Consider the following 19,316-nt stretch of genomic DNA (forward strand, 5'->3'; position numbering starts at 1 on the left):
ATAAGCAATAACTTAAGACACTAATGGTTTTATGCAACCCGATTGAATTGTACTTAATTGTATAACTTTTCACAGGGCGTTCAATGGCATATACAAGCTTAAAGCTTCTCAGAATATAATAGATCTAATTTTACTTTCTAGCTATACTATATATTGTGAAGTTCATAGTACAACTAACTTTAAATATGACTCACTTAATGACGAGACTTCTTTAAGCTCAATTTGCCGGCCCTACAATGTCACCATTGAATAGCCAAAATCGGTAGACCATTATTAATATACGTACTTTGTAATTAATATAAGAATTAATGACGAATCATTGTTGCCATTTGCTGTAGTACCTTCAATATATTTTTCCATTTAATAATACGACATTATAAATCAGGCAGACCGAGCCGGTTTGGCATTCAGTCAAAGTCTAGCTGTTTGCCGGCTAATGTTTCTGATTTACAAGTAAAATATACTAAGCTAGATTCTAACTTGCATTGTGTCGCAGTGTGCTAATTTGGAGAATAAAATAGCTCGACTTGCAGTCTGGAAGCTTCAGTTGTAGTTTAACGTTCTAGCAGTAGGTTGAAAGTCGAATTCGAGTCCCAAAAAGGATATAGTTTAGTAGTAGAATGTATTGTACTATTGGATTGCTCAGCCTGCTGGCCTTGGGATGCAGTGCAGCTCCCACGGATAAAAACTACTTTGCTGGTAGGTATATCATATATTCGTTTTTGTTTTCTCTTTATATAACATTTTCCCACATTGAAGATTTGCCAAAATGCTCGACTGAAGAGGATCAGCTGGGTGAGTGCGTGAAGCAGCTGTTTAACACATTGACTCCGCGCCTCAAGGACGGTAATCCAGAGTTGAGAATCGAGCCCTACGAACCTTTGCACCTCAACCGAACCAGCTTCCAATACTCTAGTGGCACTGTCAATGGTCGCATCACCGTTCGCAATGCCAAGATTTATGGCTTCTCCTCCAATCGGGCCAAAGAGGTGTCCGTCAAACTCAATGGCGACAAGGTGAAACTCCGTCTGGTCACCCAAATGCCCAAGTTGAACATTGTGGGCAGCTATAAGGCCGACATGCAGGTGAATCAGCTGCAACTGAAGCCCAAGGGTGAATTCAACGTAACGCTCTGTAAGTAAGTTAGTTTGCCTCTTTCGGTGATCACTTATCATTCCGGTTGCAGTGGATGTGGAGGCCATAACGGTGACCGATGGTGAGGTCTACGAGAAGGATGGTCATCGGTTTTTCCGCCTCAAGAATATCGACTCAAAGCCAAAGATCAAGGACTTGGTTATCAAGGCAAACGGAATATTTGCAGATCCTGAACTGGGTGAGTTCAAAGCTGTTGTTTAAGGCAAACTAGTGAATTTGTTGCACTATGAAGAACGATGCCTGCTTTTTGAAAATTATGTTAAATATTTTTATTTAAATTATGCATTTACTCAAATACGGTGGTTGCACATTGGTTGTTAAAAAATTCTAATTTTAAAGTACTTTAGAACATGTTGAATAGCACTAAAAACGATTGCCTTATTGCTTCCTCGTGTTTACATAAATATTTAATTACTTTAAATACGTAATCACTTTGCATTAGTTGTTTGTATTACGTCAATACAAGTATCAATTGATTCCGCAGTAATAAAATTACCGTTCATTTAACTATAATATATATTAAAAGATTTACGAAGCAATAATTAAACTGTAAAAGTTACATACCAAACATTTTTTGCAAGTTGCCATGTTTGATGTATTATATTTAAATTAGATAACTTCATTTTAACTTAACTTGACACATATAAACAGGTGCAGTAGAGAAAATTGGTATTAAGTCAAATCCATTAAACTAAAGGCAAACCAGTTTATATGAAGTGTTTTCTGTGTACTTAATGCACATTCTAACGCTTGTGATTATTTTTCGTTACAGATAAAATCGCTCTGAATGTGGCTAATCAGTATTGGCGCGATATTTACGGAATAATGTTGCCTGAGACTCGACAGTTTTGGCAACCCCTTATGTTGCGAATGTTCAACGAGGCATTCGAACTAGTTCCCATCGACCAGTTTCTCAAGGAGTAGCTCAATTTGCGGTTGGATTTAATAGAATGATGATGGTTAAATAGAAAATAAATTTTTCCATTAGGTGCTATTAAATGGTAATATTTTTTTTAATTAAAAAACATTTATTCTAGGCGCCAGTTTGAATTGCCCATTTTGAGTCACACCAATTAAGCCGTCAGGTTTTATGGAATTTTTCATGCCCTAGTTGAGCGCAGCGCAAGTTTTACACTTTTTTTTACCGCTGTGTGACCCAATGATAATCGCGTTAATAGGTTAAGTGCGCACCCCGACAATTGACCTTCGACCTTGACTTCAATTACGGAGTGCAAGTGCAGTTGAGCAACACCCGAAACTATCTTTGAACTTGAACTTAGTAGGCCATATGCCCTCATGCATAGATTTCGCAGTGTATCATGGTATACCAGACCACCTAGCAACTATAACACAAAGCTGGGACTTGGATTCTGATCACTTGCCTCTTATCATTAGCATTGAGACAGACAGTACTCATGTCAATCCAAGTCCCAGGCTAGTCACCAAACACACTGACCTCCTTGCCTTTAGCCGACAATTGGAGAGCCTTATTTCGCTGAACACCACGCTTAATTCTGGTGAGGAAATTGAAATGGCTGTTGACAACCTAACTGAAAGCATACATAGGGCTGCGGCTGTCTCTACTTCTCCCGTCCCTCGGATAGGCACCACATATGGGATAGTCTTGACAAGAGAGGCTAGAGAGCTTCTGACACAGAAAAGAAGACTCCGAAGGCGAGCAATCCGATCTCAAGACCCCTGGGACCGACTTTTATGGAACCGTGCTGCATAGCAATTACGAAACGTCCTCAGAGAACTTCGAAGCAACTTTTTTGAGCAGAAACTAGCTAGTATGGACTACACAGTGGATGCTGGATACTCGCTATGGAAATGCACCAAGTCCCTTAAAAGACAGCCGTTTAGACAGGTTCCTATAAGGTGTCCGGGAGGCGAACTTGCTAAAAATGAAGAGGAGCAGGCTAATTGTTTTGCAAATCATCTGGAGACAAGGTTCACCCACTTCCAATTCGCTACAACGGAGCAGTATCAAGAGACGCTTGATAGCCTAGAGACACCTCTGCAAATGTCACTACCCATTAAGCCCATCAGGGTTGAGGAAATTGTCGAAGCTATCAAATCTCTTCCGTTAAAGAAGTCTCCTGGCATCGACAACGTTTGCAATGCCACACTAAAAGCACTACCTGTTCGAGCAATTCTCTACTTGGCGCTGATATATAATGCCATACTCAGGGTGCAGTTTTTCCCAAAGCAGTGGAAAATGGCAGCAATCCTAATGATACATAAGCCTGGTAAACCTGAAGAGAGCCCTGAATCGTACCGACCCATAAGTCTTTTATCTTCGCTATCCAAGCTATGGGAACGACTGATTGCCAACAGATTAAATGACATTATGACCGCGCGTCGTATCCTGCCGGATCATCAGTTTGGCTTTCGTCAGGGACACAGTACTGTGGAGCAGGTACACAGACTGACAAAACATATCCTTCAGGCCTTTGATGATAAGGAATACTGCAATGCTGTTTTCATTGACATGCAACAGGCATTCGATAGGGTCTGGCATGACGGCCTTATCAGCAAAGTTAAAAAGTTATTCCCAGCACCATACTATGGAGTCCTAAAATCATACTTGGAAGATCGGAGATTCATGGTCAGGGTCAGAAACTCCTACTCGATTCCCCGCGTTATGAGAGCTGGAGTTCCGCAGGGCAGCGTACTGGGACCGTTGCTCTACTCAGTATTTACTGCAGATCTGCCCTGCCCAAACGCCTATCATATGGCAGATCCCAGGAAGGCCCTTCTTGCTACGTACGCTGACGATATTGCCCTGCTGTACAGCTCTAATTGTTGCAACGAGGCAGCAAGGGGTCTCCAAGAGTACCTCACCACTCTGGCTGCATGGTGCAAAAGATGGAATTTAAAGGTCAATCCGCAAAAGACCATCAATCCCTGCTTCACCTTGAAGACCTTAAGTCCCGTCACCGCACCCATAGAGCTGGAAGGTGTAATCCTAGATCAACCTTCACAGGCTAAGTACCTCGGGATTACCCTTGATAAACGGTTGACTTTCGGCCCGCACCTGAAAGCTACGACTCGGAGATGTTATCAAAGGATGCAACAACTTCGATGGCTGTTAAACAGAAAAAGCACCATGACACTGAGAGCCAAAAGAGCAGTCTACGTCCACTGCGTAGCCCCGATCTGGCTGTACGGAATACAGATCTGGGGTATCGCAGCAAAATCCAACTACAACCGCATTCAGGTATTGCAAAATCGTGCCATGCGTGCAATTACAGACTGCCCATACTATGTACGTGGCACTACCCTTCACCGTGATCTGAATCTTCATACAGTGGAAGAGCAGATCTCCAGGCACACCAGCAGATATAGTGATAGACTAAGACGACACCACAGTATACTTGCTAGACGCTTACTCCCTGCTAGGCCTCTAAGGAGATTAAAAAGGAAGGGTTTCGCCAAAACACTTGGACAACCCTAAAGACCCCCTCGAAATATGAGACAAAGTTGTAAGTCCTCACATGATTAGTGAGAGGTTTGGTTTTATCTTTTATATGTTAATTGCGCTGTTATGTTACTGTTATTGCATTGTATTGATTCATCGCTTCTAAATAAATAAATATATAAAAAAAAAGTAGGAAATATTTTAAATTTATTATTCAGTTGGGCCGAAATCCCGGCGGTACTGCAATACCGGGCCAACCCGCGACAGAGGTGGAGCAAGCTCCTAGCACTCCGTCTGATTCCAAAAATCAGTTTAACATTTGTTGTCCTCCAATGGAGGAACTATCAGATGTTAAGCTGATAAGAACAGATACTACACTTTGATCTTAGCCATAAGGCCGAGAAGCGATAACTTGAAACGGAAAACGAAAAGGGTCTCGATGGGCAAACGGCCAGAACCATTTGGGAATTATAAATGTGAAAGTAGAAAGTTATCGTACTTTCTATTGCATATTTAAGGGGTTTATGGTTCATATACTACAGACATTCCCGTTCCAGGTAGCCACATGATATAATATGACTAAGATCCCTACCATAAACATACTTTAGGGGTTGTTTGCGTTTTACAATCATTATGATTCCCAACATGTTCAAGCTCGTTCTAAATGATCGGGCTGATACTTTTCGTTGTAAATTTACTCTGGTTTCTCTTCAATTGTCGAATAAATCTTTCGCCTTTTACTAAAGATTTCCGTGGAGAGGAACACTCTAATGAGTCTAAAATAATCTTTTGTAGTGCCCGGCGACTTCGGTAGCTGGGCCATAAGGAATTCATTGTAAAGTTTTTTGCTTATTATTATAAGGTCTGGTGGTCATATACATGGACTACTCTACTAAGGTTACCAGAAGAGTGATGAAATTTTACTCGAATCGAGTTTGTACCGTAGACGGCGCTAAATGTGCAATAAATCAGCTTATTATATTGTGCAGTCAATTATATATTCTTAATGTCTATAGTGACTGGATTGTTTCGTGATGTGCATGCAAAACAGAAGCGATACAAAATGTATAGAAAAATTAAACACGCGACTGTCGTCTGTCTAAAGACAGGCCCATCATATTAAGTGGGTATTTTAATCTTTTAATTGTATAGATTTGGCATAGAATTTGTGCAAAACTCGAAATATTGCTTCCGTAGCAAAGTTCATCATTGCAGAGTTCTGATTTTAAATATGTTCTCGGATGCCTCGTACTTGCTAAACTAAATTTTCGAAGATGTCACGTACTAGACTACCTTGAACATCGATTTGTACACCCACAAAGTCGCAGGTTCATGAATAATTTTATGTGGCATAAAGCTGCAAAGATTTACAACTGACCCACATTTTACATGAACACCTCGGAGGGCCTCACTGCCAAACTGCGACTCAAACGTAATACGTGCCTTGCACTTTGACTGAAAACAGGGATTGGAGACTATGGAATGGGAAAACAGCTTGTCACTTTCCTCATTGTTGGCTGTATTTGACAGATTTGAGGGAACAATCAGGAGATGGAAGTATGCATATGGTATGGAGATTGGGGCACTCTATAAAGAATGCATGTATTGTCACATTTAAAAAAAACGTTGACCATAAAGAATTTATAAACACAGAAAATTACAATGGTTAAAATTTCAAAAAAGTCTTAAAGTTTATAGTGTCATAATTACACACATTATATCCACACTTACATATAAAATTAAATTGTTTATTTGTACGACTTAAATAAGATTTTTTAAGTTAGCCCTTAAAAATTAATTTTTTTTAGTCTATAAAAATACGGAACTGGTGGCTCTCAAACTTTAGTATATTGGTTCTTTTGAATAAGCTTTTTTTGTCAGAGATGAGCTTTTGAGTTCGGCTTTTGGCTTCGGCAGTGACGGCCTAAAGCCTTCAAACCGACCGATTTTGTTGGGGCCTACATGTGTATGTTGTTGCTGTTTGCTTTGGCTTCGGCAGCGACTTGGAAAAACTTTTGAACGAGCACAAAAATCGGGCAGCTTGAAAACTATAAATAAACGTGCGATTTATGCAGCGCTCATTTCAAGATTTGCAAGCCACGGGCCGTCAACTCGAAAAAATTCGTTTGTCCATTTTCTGCGGATAAGTTTGGCAATTAGCTGGCTGAGATTGTGTGCATCCCAGTGTCCGTGTGTGCAGCAATTGCAGCAACAATTGCAGTTAACCGAGAAAACCGAAAAGCCAACAAAAAAGCGCTCGTGAAGAAATAAAAGTGAAGCCGGTTTGCAAAAAATTACGCAAATAAAAAACCAAAAACCAAAAAAAAAAAAAAGGAAAAACGGAGACAAGAAAATTACCGTCTGGACCGTATTCGTGTGTTAAATCAAGTCACACGAAAATAGTCAAATAGAAAGAGTCCAGTAATCAATTGAAACGAGTTTTCATCGGCCCATTGTGCAGAGGAAATCGAAAAGCAAGAGTCAGCCAGTCCGAAAAATGCAATTGCCTTGCATATCGCTCACCATTTTGGCCGCCTTGGCACTCGGAAGTGGCTATGCGGCAACGCTGCCAACCTCCGCACCCAGTGTTTTCAGCTCCGATCCCAATCCGAATCCAAATTCCAGCCCGGTCGAGGAGTTAGCGGCGCAGACTCCCAGCTTTTCCGACAGCCATGTTGCTGTGCCCTCCAGTTCAATCGATTTTGCAGGTAAGGTAACTTATGCAAGCGTACAAAGGAACTCGATAGTCAAACAAAATGTCACTCCCTTCTCACGTCCTCAAATATATAAACACGTAATTAATGCAGCTCAAGTCAACGAGTTCGTTATCTAAGTCTTTCGTTTGCTTAATGCAATTCGTCGTTGTCAAATGCAGTGCCTCGTTTAAACAAAAAATCATGGTTCATCTCATCATCATGAAACCTTGCATATCTTATTTCTTGTGTGAACACAAGAAAATGCTAAAATAATTTCGCAAACAGGTGTTTTCAATATTTGTTAGCCAAATACTGACCAGAAAAAGCTCAGTTGCAAACGCGTTCTTAAACCTTTTTGTAATTTCTAACTTCCTGTTTTCAAAAAGTTCTTCATCTGCGTCTGCGCTACGCCGACAATATGATTTTTTATTTTAAATTCAGTACAGGCCGTGTCCGGTGTGCCTTCCATGCCAATCTGTGGCGATTACTCATTGTAAAAAGTTTACCTTCTTGAAATTTTTACCTGTATTGAGCATACACTCGACACCACATTTATATGTATATAGGCCCGTGACCTTCAAAACTGGGAAAAGTACTGCCATCGTAAAAGAAGTTTTAATGGGATTTGCAAAGAGCGAAGTCCAGGCTATAGAAACTGAAATTGCAATAGAAATTAGCAAGTGTATTTGCAGTAAAATCTTTTTATTTATTTCGCCTTTTAACGCTTTTGAAATGGCAAGTGGAATATGTAAAATAAAGCGACAAGCAAGTCATCGCCTGTGCCACTTGAACTTGACACACTTACACATGTTTTTTGTGGTAAAAGTTATCAAGCTGAGGCGCAAATCGTTGGGTAAATAGAAATTGTGACGCAAGTTGGTCCGAGTTATAAATGCAGAATAAACACGGGATAATGCAGGCTATGAAATATTGGCAATTACATTAATTTAATCAAGCACGAGGTGTTGGCTACTGTATGTGATTGTCCATGTGTGTGTGTGTGTGTGTTGTTTGCGCTCTTGCGAAAAGAGTTCAGCGTCAACAAAAGCAAAAACGAGGCTTAAGTCCGATCCGAAACCGGCTGCCGTCACTACCAAGACTATCATGACTACCGCCGAGCTGACATAAAGCGAAAAGCTGAAAAACTGACCTACATCAATGCGTAAGCGGCGCTGCTGGGCTTGTGCCAAACTGAAAGCTGTAATTGTAACTTGTCTCTAATTGCGCAAAGAAAACCGCCAGCAGTAGGTACTAAAAAAAACGCGGCGAGCACAAATTTATTGACACTTGCCTGAGCAAACAAAGGACTTAGGAAACGAACTTGAGTGCGACCCAACCCTTTTCTGTCACCTCCTATTTTCGACATTTCGGGTTCGGATTTGCTTGATGCCATAACAGCTCACCTTTGACATTGAACTTGTCAGGCGAAACAGGGAAAAAAAGGTTTAAAACAAAACAGTGGGAAACATATTTCGGAGCACTCAAGCCAAATGACTTAATAGGGCTGGCTGTTCACGTGGGTAATTCCACTTTTAATTGACCAAAGTTTGTCTCATTCTTCAAGTTCTTAATTACATGCCTTCAATTCGTGTTCATATCTTTTAGATTTGAACTTGCCTTGCCAAGAAACATTAAAATAATTACTTTCCGCTTGTCGTTAGAAGGAGAAGATAAAAACAATTAGTGGCGTGACTAAATATCGTTGCAAGTAAAATTTCATTTAAACAACTCGTTGTTAAACTTCCTTAACTTGATTAAGATAAAGCATTAAAGTGTAAGCGTAGTTTAAAAGTCAATTTGCATTTTAGGTATTTATTTTGTTATAATACGCTAAATTTAGAAAACGCGCTTGCATATTAAAAGATCCAGTGCCGAAATCTTAAACTTAAATTTCTTATATAATTGGAAATAAATGCATTACTGGCATTGGTAATGAGTGTATGATGCATATTTCTGACTTGCAAGTGAAAAATATCATGAATGATTATATTTATTGCTTTGAAAATCTTAAAATGCGTTTCCTTAACACAGAGGTCAGTGTCACCATGACATAAACCCCATTCGCATATGACAGAAGACACGTGGCGACAGGGACACGTGAACTTCGTCATGCCTGGTTGGCTGGCATCAAAAGCGAAAATTTTACTAAATATAATAGCTGTGATCTCCTCTTTGGTCAGACCCTTTTGCTATGCCTCGACGAACTTTACAACCTAAGCTAACCATGACTTAACCGACTTGTGAACTAATCTCGCATCACTTTCGCCTTCCAGTTGCACCAGCGTCCGTTACTCTGTCCAGTGGCTCGAATGAGGTGACACCCTGTAGCTTGAACTCTCCGGACTTGAATGAATGCATACGCGGCTTAATCCAGTCATTTGCGCCCAAATTGAGGTATCAGGGAGTACCGGAGTTTAATATGGACTCGATTGATCCGTATTTCTACAAGAGGGGCATCTTTCGGTACACCAACGATGGCATCCAGGGCGGTCTTCTGATCAAGAACATGGAGATCTATGGCATCAGCCAGTTGCAAGTGAACAGTGTTGCGGCCAATTTCACCGATAACGGCTTTATAATTAAGTTGGGCGTCGAACTGCCGCAACTGAAGGCTGGTGGACACTTCAAGGCGGATGTGAAGTTCGGAGGACTGCGTCTGGTGCCCAAGGGCCCCTTTAACATCACCATCGGTGAGTTCCGGTTTGAAAAGTTAGTTCAGTGGAGCATGTTCCTAAAACTTTCATATTCCCTTCAGACAACATCAAGGCCACCATTCTGACCGACGGCCACATCGAACAGCTGCCCAGTGGTCAGCAGCGTCTCAGTTTACATCGCCTGAATGCCAATGTCAATATCGGCGATGCCAAGGTGGTGGCCAATGGCATCTTCTCCGATCGCAACCTGAGTAAGCCCATTATTTTCTTTTAATATTCATTAAGCTGATAGATTTTATAACATCCTAGATGCCATGATTCTCAATCTGGTCAACGAGAATCTGCCGGAGATCACACGCGTCGGAATTCCCGCCACCCGCGAACAATGGGCTCCCATTCTAATTGCCCACATCAACGAGTTCTTCGCCAAGGTACCCATCGAGAAATTCTTGGTTCAATAATGCACCAAGCGCGTCCTCAAGGATCACTTAGCTCCTAGTTAGTTTAAGCCTTATGTTTACGACTACAAATTTATCTTAAGCGCTGTTTCCAAATAATTTTCTATGCACAAACGATTTGGCAATCATTTGGAATGATTTTAAACATAACCAATTTGTATTTATTTATGTCATCCATTTTGAACAAAAAAAGAAGTTATGTGAAAATTTTAAAATAAATGCTCTTGACAAAAGTGTGTCCTTTTTACTTAGTTTAGTTAGTTTGTTACTAACTAGATTTACAAATCATTTGCAAGTTATTCTTACCCGGTTTATATTGCCGATCCTTAAAGTATGCTCCTTACAATTTTTTTACTTACTCTTGACAGGTAAATTTAATGTATTTTACCTGTAAATCTATACATAAAGTTACTTACTTTTGACATATGTCAAACAAATATACAATATTATATATTATAACAAATCTAACATATATGTTAATTCCCTTTCCTTCGAAACACAAATACAAGGTTCCTTGACATCGAAGATCTAAGAAATAAAGTTTAAATTTATAGCTAGCAGGAATTGACCTAGTCGAAAAAATATAAATGAGCTAATTAATAAAATATGAACGGCTCCAATTCCAAAGAGGTTCATTGAACATTGAGTGGGCGATGTTCTCTTGTCAGAACATCCAATTGTATGAAACTGAAGATGCTGAGAAATGCACACTCGATCGATACCGATTCCGCTGGAGAGCTTTTCAATTACAATATTCAACACTCCCACTTGTCGATCAATCAAAGGTGCGAATGTGCCCCACGGCTTCCAATTACCAACAATTAGTTGGCAAAATATTAAAATACAATTATACAGCAAAGGTCCAGGCCGTGACACTTAACTTTCCATCGATCAATATATGGAACTTGGGTCGAGTGCTTTTTTATTGAAATGATCTGGCCGGTTCTCAGGAAACAATTGACTTAATTTGTGATGCTTCTAACACCCAAGGCGCCGCACGAACTCAGCGTTAATAATACGCTTGAAACAAATCCCTGATCAATGAAGATTATTATTAAGTCCTTAGACAAGAGGTATCCTCCGTACAACCGGTAAAATGCTTGCTAAGCGTCGTAAATTTTGCATGTTATATACAAAAAACACTTACATCAGGCGATGAATTCAAAGGGGTCTACTTAAACTCACCTGGTGGAAAATGAAGATCCCAATGCATTATGTATCTTGGAATTTAAATGGAAACTCAATCCAGTCATGCACTAAGGAATTAAAGTGGTAAATCAGCTGACTTGTTATGGAAAACATATGTGCGAGTATTTGAACCTAACTACCAACTTCTTAATTTTTTTGACATAGGAAAAAAAAACAAACCACAAATGCTAGAAAAACATTTTAGATATATTAATGGGAAATGTTATATTTATCTTGAAAAAAATAAGTTAGTGAGCATAAATTCTTTTTTTATATAAGCTGTTAACATTTTCTCTGAGTGCATATTAATGGCCAACTGAGCCAGAACGAGAAGATGCAACCGCATCTGGATTTTTCTTTTAATAGTATGCAGTCGCACAACTTCCCGGCGGCTGATTTCAGTCTGATTTGGTGCGTGTTCCGGATCGGATTCGGGATCGGGATCGGAACCGGGTTAGAAGACAGACTGCCTGGTGGGCAATGGAAATGGAGGCGTTGCTGGAACTAGTTTAGTTTAGTGACCAGCATCGCGTGTGCATTAGAAGGCGGCCTAATAAGTTGGCCAAAAGTGATCCGACGAAAGAAACGCGTTCATAATTGACAATTCTGTTGCTCCGGCCACAACATTTCTGCCGACGTCGCTGCCTCCGTCGTCGTTTTGGCAACGGAGCTGTTAACCAATCCCCAGAACCTCTGTTGGCTCAGAAGCGATCGGCACTTCGAGCCAAAAAGACGGTCCTGTCCGTCTAACGCACGAGTACTTTCAAGTCCAGAATCGAGTGCCGCGATCCAGAGCAAGCCCGAGTCCAAGTCCGAGAACTTCGTCTTCGTCTTCGGGATCGTAGTCGTGGTCAGGTGAATGCCATCGGGGCAACGTGCCTGGCATTCCAGAGGAGATATATATTCTGAGTCGCGATTCGTGTTGGCGGCTCTTAATACAATATAGCAGTCAATTTATATATGGTCTGCCCCGTTCAAAACGAAAACAAATTGGGAAGATATAACCGCAGCGAAAGCAACAAATATCAAAATGTTTGCATTTTTGCCAGTTTTATTACTCTGTGTGCATTTGCTGCATTTTAAAATTATCTCGGGAGTAGATCTCCCATCCGTTTCGGGAGGGGCACTAGCTCCAGGTCCTGTGTGGCCAAATGGTGAAATAAACGCGGCACCCGAGGCAGGATTGTTTAAAGCCAATGCTACAGCTGAGAAAAATCTCGGGGGAACGGTGGTGGGTAAGTGATTCGGGATTCGAGGAATGAGAACTAGAGAAGCACGCGTCGTAACAATGTAATCGAAAGACTTAAGGCACAAACTTGAAAATTTTAATAATAATGTTAGCCAGTAATATATTTATACACTTATATATGTAAATATAAACATCAAAAAGAGTTTTAAGGGTTTTTTAAAGTTTTCGGTTTTAAAAACATTCAGATACCAAAGATATGCGAAAACCGAGTTAAGCATTTTAAAACGGAAGCTCCCTACAAAAATGTTTCCTTGCCTACGCTTTAATAATGTTAAAAATCATAAAACTTAATTTATGATAGCAAATTTAGCTAAATTAATATTGACAATAAATTAATAGTTTCAGCACTATCAATAATCACTCTTCTATATACGTCACTATTATAAAATGAAGTTCAACGACATCGAAATACAACTTTTCTGATCTGACAGTAGAATTTATGCGAGGCACGCACCAAGCATTACTTGTATGACCTTCAGAAATCTATAAATCGCTTAAAGTTTGAGGGGAAAATGCGAAGTTTGGCTCATCGAGTAGGTGTACTCAACATTGTTTACCTTATACCCACATAGATGGCTTGTCGCTAGGCACTGCCCTTTACGCCAGTTATAGAGAACTTTCTACTGCAAAAACAACTAGAACTCAGGTGGGCGTGCAATTTGAGATCAACTTCGTCGCTTGTCGATCGTGTTCCGTCGCCTGTCAATGTCCCCGCCAATCTATTACCTTTTATTTACGGCCAACAATTAGACAATTAGACAGCACTTTTGATGGAGAGGCGTGATCTGTGGTGATGTCTTTTCGGGGCGTCGACATAAGCCTATTAATTCGGGATGCCGCGCAGATTGGGCCATTAACGAATGCCATATAAAAGGCAATAAGCCGACACCTTTTGCGGATTTAACAAACCATATTCATTAAAAATTAATTTTTATTTGCATTTTGTGCACTGTGCTCGCCTGGAATCGCGATAAATATCGTTTATATGACCGTTGGTCATATAAAATTTACAAGCCACCATTAAGTAGACCTCCAGCTCGAGTTCTCTGGCATCCTGCGTCGAAATTCAGGTTTTCAGTGGCACACCAGCTGTAACGGTCTTGCAGACCTTGAACTTGTAACTTGCCCCTGATTCTAAGTTAACGCTTTGCAAGTCTTTTGCATCAAGTGTTAACGATTTGCAGTGAAAACCAGTTAAAAACCATTCAAGTTATAAGAACTAGCGAGAAGAAGTCATATGTTTATCATGTAGCCATGTTATTTTACTTTAAATAATTTACTTTTTTCCCACGCGTCAACATTTGGTGCTCAGTCACATAAAGCATATCATGGCAATCATTAAATACAATGGGTACCTCCCCATCTCGCTACATAAAGTTGTATTTAAGTCCTACATAAACTGATTTTTTATATATTTAATTTAAATATTTCATCTTTTTTTCGTTTTATAAAAAGTATAAACATTCTAAGCTTTTTAAGCCATGATAAGAGTGTCGAATTCAAAGCAGGATCTCCGATCAATCAAAGGGAATTTGTTGCCTCTGACAGCTTGTCATAACAATTTAAAAAGAATCAAATTAATGTCGAGTAAGCAATAAACATAAAAGCACCAATTTTAAACGATATTTGGGGCAAATGAGTAATATTTCGGTGACTTTCTTTGGGGATCCACTCATTTAACAATTCCTTTCAAGTGAGTCACGATTGGCCGAACACTTCTGGCGGTTTGTAGGATTTATATTGTAAAATGAAAACACTTTTCAGAAAACCAAAAATGATATGCATATTCATTACCGATTCGTAGCACGACCTGAACGTATTCTTCATTACGACTTGTGTCAGTAAAGCAAAAGCCACGTGCAGATTTCTAAGACTTTCCTGTGACAAATCGCTTTTATGCTCGATTAAGAATCAATAAAACTTACACCCCAACGAAGGCATTAAAGTTTTTTAAAGCCTGTCAAGAAGATCGTTTAAATTAATCGCCACAAAAGCAAATAGCTCGTTAGGAACAAAACCCCAAGATAAGCTGTGCATATCACTTATTTAGTCAAATTTTATGCGCTGCCGAGCCATTCGAACTATATTTGTGGGCCAGAAGCAGACCAAAACATGCGTAATAAATTAGAAATATGGCAAATTCATGCTAAATAGCAACAACAATGCCCATGCGATAAAATCAGAATGGAACCGGCGACCCAAACAAAGGCCTAGACCAATTTTAAGAAGCCGCCAATGAACATGACAAATATATGACAATTGAGAGTAGAAAGTTGCCGCAGTGGGGGGCAAGTTCAGCATCTGTGAAATGGCACAGCAATTGTCATTCCGTGTGGAAAGAGCTTAAGTCTATTGTCAATATTCTGGCCAGCGAAATATGTCAAAATATTGAGTAATCACTCTCGACTGGCGGAGAAGCGTGGACCCAAAACTCGAAACGTGAACGAATGTTAAGCAAATATTGGCTTGGTCTTTTCTCCACTCATATCTGTTTTTTTTTTTTGTTATTTGGGTGCTTTGTCAACAGCGCGACAGATTGGCCAAAAAAATGAGTTGTAAAGTACCATAGTTTTGGTTAGACAATTTCGTATGTAGCTCAAATCTTCTCAGGGGTCAACAAACTCTGATCTCGAGTGCCCCTTGAAATGATCAGCAGTTCCCCAAGTGCCACAGATAGTTTCCAAATATAGAATCATTACTTCATTTACACCAGATATATAATTTGGTGTTCTAGTTTTTGATTTTTTTAAAATTTATTTATTTATTTATAAATGCAGTTTTAAAAGTCTTGTAAAATTAAAACAAATTTTATATTATTTTTACAAAGTATTCACAACATAAATTATTATATTTAAAAATTTAAGATTGTTATAAATTTTATTAAATTACCATGCGCTTTTAATAGAAATTTTCTTTAGTTACCGAAAACATACGATGGTTTTAGTATATATAAAACATTTTAAGAGCTCAGGGGTTTCTCCGTTTTTGAGATTTGGATCTAAACCAAAAAATGCATTTTCTAACCCACTTCTATCCTGCAGATCTGCAACCAAATCTTAATCGCCAGCGACGCCAGTTCTTTTTCGATCCGAGCATTTTGCTATGGCAAGGAGCCCTCGGAGCCTCTGGCGTTTCTGGTGGCTGGGGACCTGGCGAAGGATCCAAGTGCTTGACATCCCGTGGCCAACCCGGTGTGTGTGTGCGCATCGATGGGTGTCGCCAGTATTACAGGCTAGCCCGCCAGATATCCATCTTCACCCTGCGTCAATGGCCACAGGCGAATGGACTTGGACTGAATGGCAATATGTGCAACTTCTTCGATATGCTGGGCAGAGTTAACAATGGCATTTGCTGCACGGATATTGATGCCAACAGTTTTGGGGTATTCCCACTCCCTGGAACAACGACAACGACGACCACGACTACGGAGATGCCTTCAGTGGTGGCTGATGAGGAGGATAGGGAACATGTGATTCCCGAGGGAGAAGTGGAGGGTGTATATCCTCCGGATGTTCCTCGACCGGAAGAGCCCATTGACAATGCGAACAGTGTGGAGGATACGCCGGATTTCCAGGACATCAACACGATTGAGGGTAATCCTCCAGGAGCAGATAAAAAACCGGAAGCAGAACCGGTGGGGGAACCGGTGGAGCAGCCTATTTCCACCCAACCAGCGTCTACCATTCATCCCTACCAGTGGCCTTTCGGTTCCTTTGCTGGCGGCCAGTGGCCACCAGCGCTACCGACTCACCCACCCACAACGGGTGGTTGGCCACCACCGCTGCCCACCCATCCGCCGAACCACCATTATCCCACGCACCCCACCACAGGAGGAGTTCCAAGCACCAAGCGCACCACACCAAGGCCCACAAGCCCAGCCAGACCGACAACCACTAGGCGACCCACTTATCCTAGTTATCCCTCGCCAGTTACAACCACGACAACTACGAGACGTCCTGTGAGCGGAACTAGTTCGGAAGGACTTCCGCTGCAGTGCGGCAATAAGAATCCAGTGACGCCCGACCAGGAGCGGATCGTTGGCGGCATCAATGCCAGTCCACACGAATTTCCCTGGATCGCTGTGCTCTTCAAGTCGGGAAAGCAGTTCTGCGGCGGCAGTCTTATTACCAATAGTCACATTCTGACCGCAGCTCACTGTGTGGCACGGTGAGGAATAAGACTGTGTCCTTTTAGAATATCCTAAAAACTTGTGGTTATTGCAGCATGACCTCGTGGGATGTGGCGGCCTTAACAGCCCATCTGGGTGACTACAACATCGGCACGGACTTCGAGGTGCAGCATGTTTCCCGCAGGATCAAACGACTTGTGCGGCACAAGGGTTTCGAATTCAGCACTTTGGTAAGAGAATCCAATCTATGTTTCTGAAAGACCTAGTGATTTCCATCATTATATTCAAATGATAATCCTCTTTCCCAGCACAACGACGTGGCCATACTGACGTTGAGTGAACCAGTGCCCTTCACCAGGGAGATCCAACCAATTTGCCTGCCCACCTCGCCCTCGCAGCAATCCCGATCATACAGTGGCCAAGTGGCCACCGTGGCCGGATGGGGAAGTCTTCGGGAGAATGGGCCACAGCCATCCATCCTGCAGAAGGTGGATATTCCCATTTGGACAAATGCCGAGTGTGCCAGGAAATATGGACGTGCAGCGCCTGGTGGGATCATTGAGTCGATGATTTGCGCTGGTCAGGCAGCCAAAGATTCCTGCAGTGTAAGTGATGATATATATAAGTGATCATCAAGATTCTCAGACTGATTTAATTTATAGGGCGACTCTGGCGGACCCATGGTCATCAATGATGGTGGACGGTACACCCAGGTGGGAATCGTGTCCTGGGGCATTGGTTGCGGCAAGGGTCAATATCCTGGCGTCTACACTCGTGTCACTTCGCTGCTGCCCTGGATCTACAAGAACATTAAATAACATAGGATTTCGATTAGTCTAAGACGTGATATGCTGCAATATATTAAGAGCGAACGATTTAATAAAATGTCAACATTATTGTAGATCTAGACTTTCGAAAAGCCTAAAAGTATGCCGGGATTTTGCGTCAAGTTTTCTTTTCTTTAATTGCGATACGAAGAAATAGTTGAATATTTGAAATCTCTTTCGTTAGTTCATCGGTGATTTCGAGATCTTTAAAACATATTTTGGTTTAGCGTACAAAGTAGTAACTGAGGAAAAAAAATATGTCACATTAACAAAGTAAACATAATATTGAACAAGATAAAAAAATTCCTATTATATCCCAGCGAGTCATGACTTCTCCGAGATTGTTTGTTCTCGAAGATCTGTTCAAGTTTAACAATATTGTGATGGATCCCTTGGCGGAAGTGTACTCCTTGCCATTCTTGCTTCCCAAGATTCTGGAGCATCCCGAACTGGTTCTTGCCGCCGATGCTCCTGACAATAGTCTCATGGGCTTCATTCTGGGGACACGCGTCGAGGATGCGACTGAATCTTTTGGAGATGCAAAGACTATGACCTGGAATCATGGACACATCTCTGCTCTGGCCGTAGCTCAGGATTATCGTAAACTGGGCTTGGGCACTCGGCTCTTAACAACCGTTAGGGATATGATGGATCGTCAGAAAGACTTTTATATAGATCTATTTGTGCGAGAGAAGAATACAATTGCCATTGGGCTTTACGAGTCCTTGGGATATGTGAAATATCGCTGGATACCTAAGTTTTATGCCGACGACCATGGATACGAAATGAGACTACCTTTGTCCAGCGATGTGGATAGGAAATCCTTAGAGGGAATAATAATCAAGAAAATCTACAGCTTTGGCAATAAGTTGTACTATCTGCTGATGTTTTACATATTCGGAATTATAGCTATAGTTATTGGTGGAATATTGGTTGAATAAGCAATTGTAGTAAAACCAAACTATTAAACTTTATTTGGCATCAAAACGTATAATTTATACCACTTAGGAAACGTCCAGAAAAAGTTCATTGCACTCGGACGCCATCGTTCAACTAAAAGTTTGAACAAATCGCTCAAAGTAAAAAATGAAGACCAGAATATGTATGTCAGAAAGCATATGGAAACAAGATTTGTTTATATGACAACATTGAACCAGAATTTTCAAATGCTGTGCGTTTCAAGTTGCGCAAAATGGCAAATTGTGAAAATCATTGCGCGTGTTTCAGACACATGCCCCAACCAGACTACACTTTATATTTATATATGTATAAATTTTCTAATTTGTTTGCTTTTGAGAAATGTAGCTAATAAAAAAGACAACAACGAAAGCCTTGACCATCTCGAAACGGAAATTTGCAATTGAATTTGGTTTGGCAAACGACACGAACATCAATGCGTTTCGGTTAAAGAACATATATATGTATATGCATTGCCAACATTAGAGTGGACCTTAACGTTGAGGATTCAAAGCAAGACTTTTTATAAATTCTAAAGTAAACGATTTTAAAAACAAGCACTAATCTCTTCATTTGTTTGTT

General features: G+C 40.7%; 4 protein-coding genes and 4 non-coding genes across 11 annotated transcripts, besides 1 other annotated feature; 6 read left to right on the forward strand and 2 right to left on the reverse strand.

Annotated features, from left to right (window-relative positions):
• The first annotated feature begins 412 nt into the window (after nucleotides 1-412).
• On the forward strand, nucleotides 413-2,197 carry Jhbp13 (Juvenile hormone binding protein 13). 2 transcript variants are annotated; one of them, NM_001273510.2, is made up of 4 exons: nucleotides 413-699; nucleotides 760-1,134; nucleotides 1,187-1,333; nucleotides 1,928-2,197. In NM_001273510.2, the coding sequence occupies exons 1-4, from the start codon at nucleotides 621-623 to the stop codon at nucleotides 2,077-2,079; spliced, it is 753 nt and encodes a 250-aa protein (NP_001260439.1). In that variant the 5' UTR covers nucleotides 413-620; the 3' UTR covers nucleotides 2,080-2,197. The 2 variants fall into 2 exon arrangements, with proteins under 2 accessions (NP_001260439.1, NP_609626.1); NM_135782.2 differs by having other exon boundaries at nucleotides 543-699; nucleotides 1,928-2,151.
• Nucleotides 1,833-2,445, reverse strand: asRNA:CR46479 (antisense RNA:CR46479). Its single transcript, NR_167866.1, has one exon.
• Nucleotides 2,231-5,148, forward strand: asRNA:CR45330 (antisense RNA:CR45330). Of its 2 annotated transcripts, none has more exons than NR_124230.1 (2): nucleotides 2,231-2,438; nucleotides 4,767-5,148. The 2 variants fall into 2 exon arrangements; NR_124231.1 differs by having other exon boundaries at nucleotides 5,009-5,148.
• Nucleotides 2,439-4,765: a mobile genetic element.
• On the reverse strand, nucleotides 4,794-4,985 carry snRNA:U2:34ABc (small nuclear RNA U2 at 34AB c). The gene has a single exon (NR_002513.1). It is a non-coding gene; the product is annotated as a small nuclear RNA U2 at 34AB c (small nuclear RNA).
• Nucleotides 5,149-5,271: 123 nt separating the features above from the next.
• On the forward strand, nucleotides 5,272-5,398 carry snRNA:U5:34A (small nuclear RNA U5 at 34A). Its single transcript, NR_001647.1, has one exon. It is a non-coding gene; the product is annotated as a small nuclear RNA U5 at 34A (small nuclear RNA).
• A 1,257-nt stretch (nucleotides 5,399-6,655) lies between these two features.
• On the forward strand, nucleotides 6,656-10,613 carry CG16820 (uncharacterized protein). The gene is made up of 4 exons (NM_135783.3): nucleotides 6,656-7,284; nucleotides 9,546-9,962; nucleotides 10,028-10,177; nucleotides 10,236-10,613. The coding sequence occupies exons 1-4, from the start codon at nucleotides 7,074-7,076 to the stop codon at nucleotides 10,385-10,387; spliced, it is 930 nt and encodes a 309-aa protein (NP_609627.1). The 5' UTR covers nucleotides 6,656-7,073; the 3' UTR covers nucleotides 10,388-10,613.
• A 1,319-nt stretch (nucleotides 10,614-11,932) lies between these two features.
• On the forward strand, nucleotides 11,933-17,850 carry l(2)k05911 (lethal (2) k05911). The gene is made up of 5 exons (NM_165031.3): nucleotides 11,933-12,807; nucleotides 15,863-16,988; nucleotides 17,045-17,180; nucleotides 17,259-17,555; nucleotides 17,613-17,850. Exons 1-5 carry the CDS (start codon nucleotides 12,603-12,605, stop codon nucleotides 17,766-17,768), a joined length of 1,920 nt encoding a protein of 639 aa, NP_723797.3. The 5' UTR covers nucleotides 11,933-12,602; the 3' UTR covers nucleotides 17,769-17,850.
• A 50-nt stretch (nucleotides 17,851-17,900) lies between these two features.
• Nucleotides 17,901-19,068, forward strand: Naa20B (N(alpha)-acetyltransferase 20 B). 2 transcript variants are annotated; one of them, NM_001298956.1, is made up of 1 exon: nucleotides 17,901-19,068. In NM_001298956.1, exon 1 carries the CDS (start codon nucleotides 18,104-18,106, stop codon nucleotides 18,716-18,718), a length of 615 nt encoding a protein of 204 aa, NP_001285885.1. In that variant the 5' UTR covers nucleotides 17,901-18,103; the 3' UTR covers nucleotides 18,719-19,068. The 2 variants fall into 2 exon arrangements, with proteins under 2 accessions (NP_001285885.1, NP_723798.1); NM_165032.2 differs by having other exon boundaries at nucleotides 17,901-18,760.
• Nucleotides 19,069-19,316: the final 248 nt, after the last annotated feature.

The sequence above is a fragment of the Drosophila melanogaster genome, chromosome 2L (genome assembly GCF_000001215.4).
Source record: "Drosophila melanogaster chromosome 2L".
Lineage (NCBI taxonomy): Eukaryota > Metazoa > Arthropoda > Insecta > Diptera > Drosophilidae > Drosophila > Drosophila melanogaster.

Excerpts from the sequence above, each read along its gene's own strand:
- Jhbp13 (NM_001273510.2), top strand. The coding sequence starts at position 621 with ATGTATTGTACTATTGGATTGCTCAGCCTGCTGGCCTTGGGATGCAGT. Across the intron at positions 700-759 it reads GGATAAAAACTACTTTGCTG|ATTTGCCAAAATGCTCGACT; the intron begins GTAGGTATATCA and ends CCCACATTGAAG. Across the intron at positions 1,334-1,927 it reads ATTTGCAGATCCTGAACTGG|ATAAAATCGCTCTGAATGTG; the intron begins GTGAGTTCAAAG and ends TTTTCGTTACAG.
- CG16820 (NM_135783.3), top strand. The coding sequence starts at position 7,074 with ATGCAATTGCCTTGCATATCGCTCACCATTTTGGCCGCCTTGGCACTC. Across the intron at positions 7,285-9,545 it reads CAGTTCAATCGATTTTGCAG|TTGCACCAGCGTCCGTTACT; the intron begins GTAAGGTAACTT and ends TTCGCCTTCCAG. Across the intron at positions 10,178-10,235 it reads CTTCTCCGATCGCAACCTGA|ATGCCATGATTCTCAATCTG; the intron begins GTAAGCCCATTA and ends ATAACATCCTAG.
- Naa20B (NM_001298956.1), top strand. The coding sequence starts at position 18,104 with ATGACTTCTCCGAGATTGTTTGTTCTCGAAGATCTGTTCAAGTTTAAC.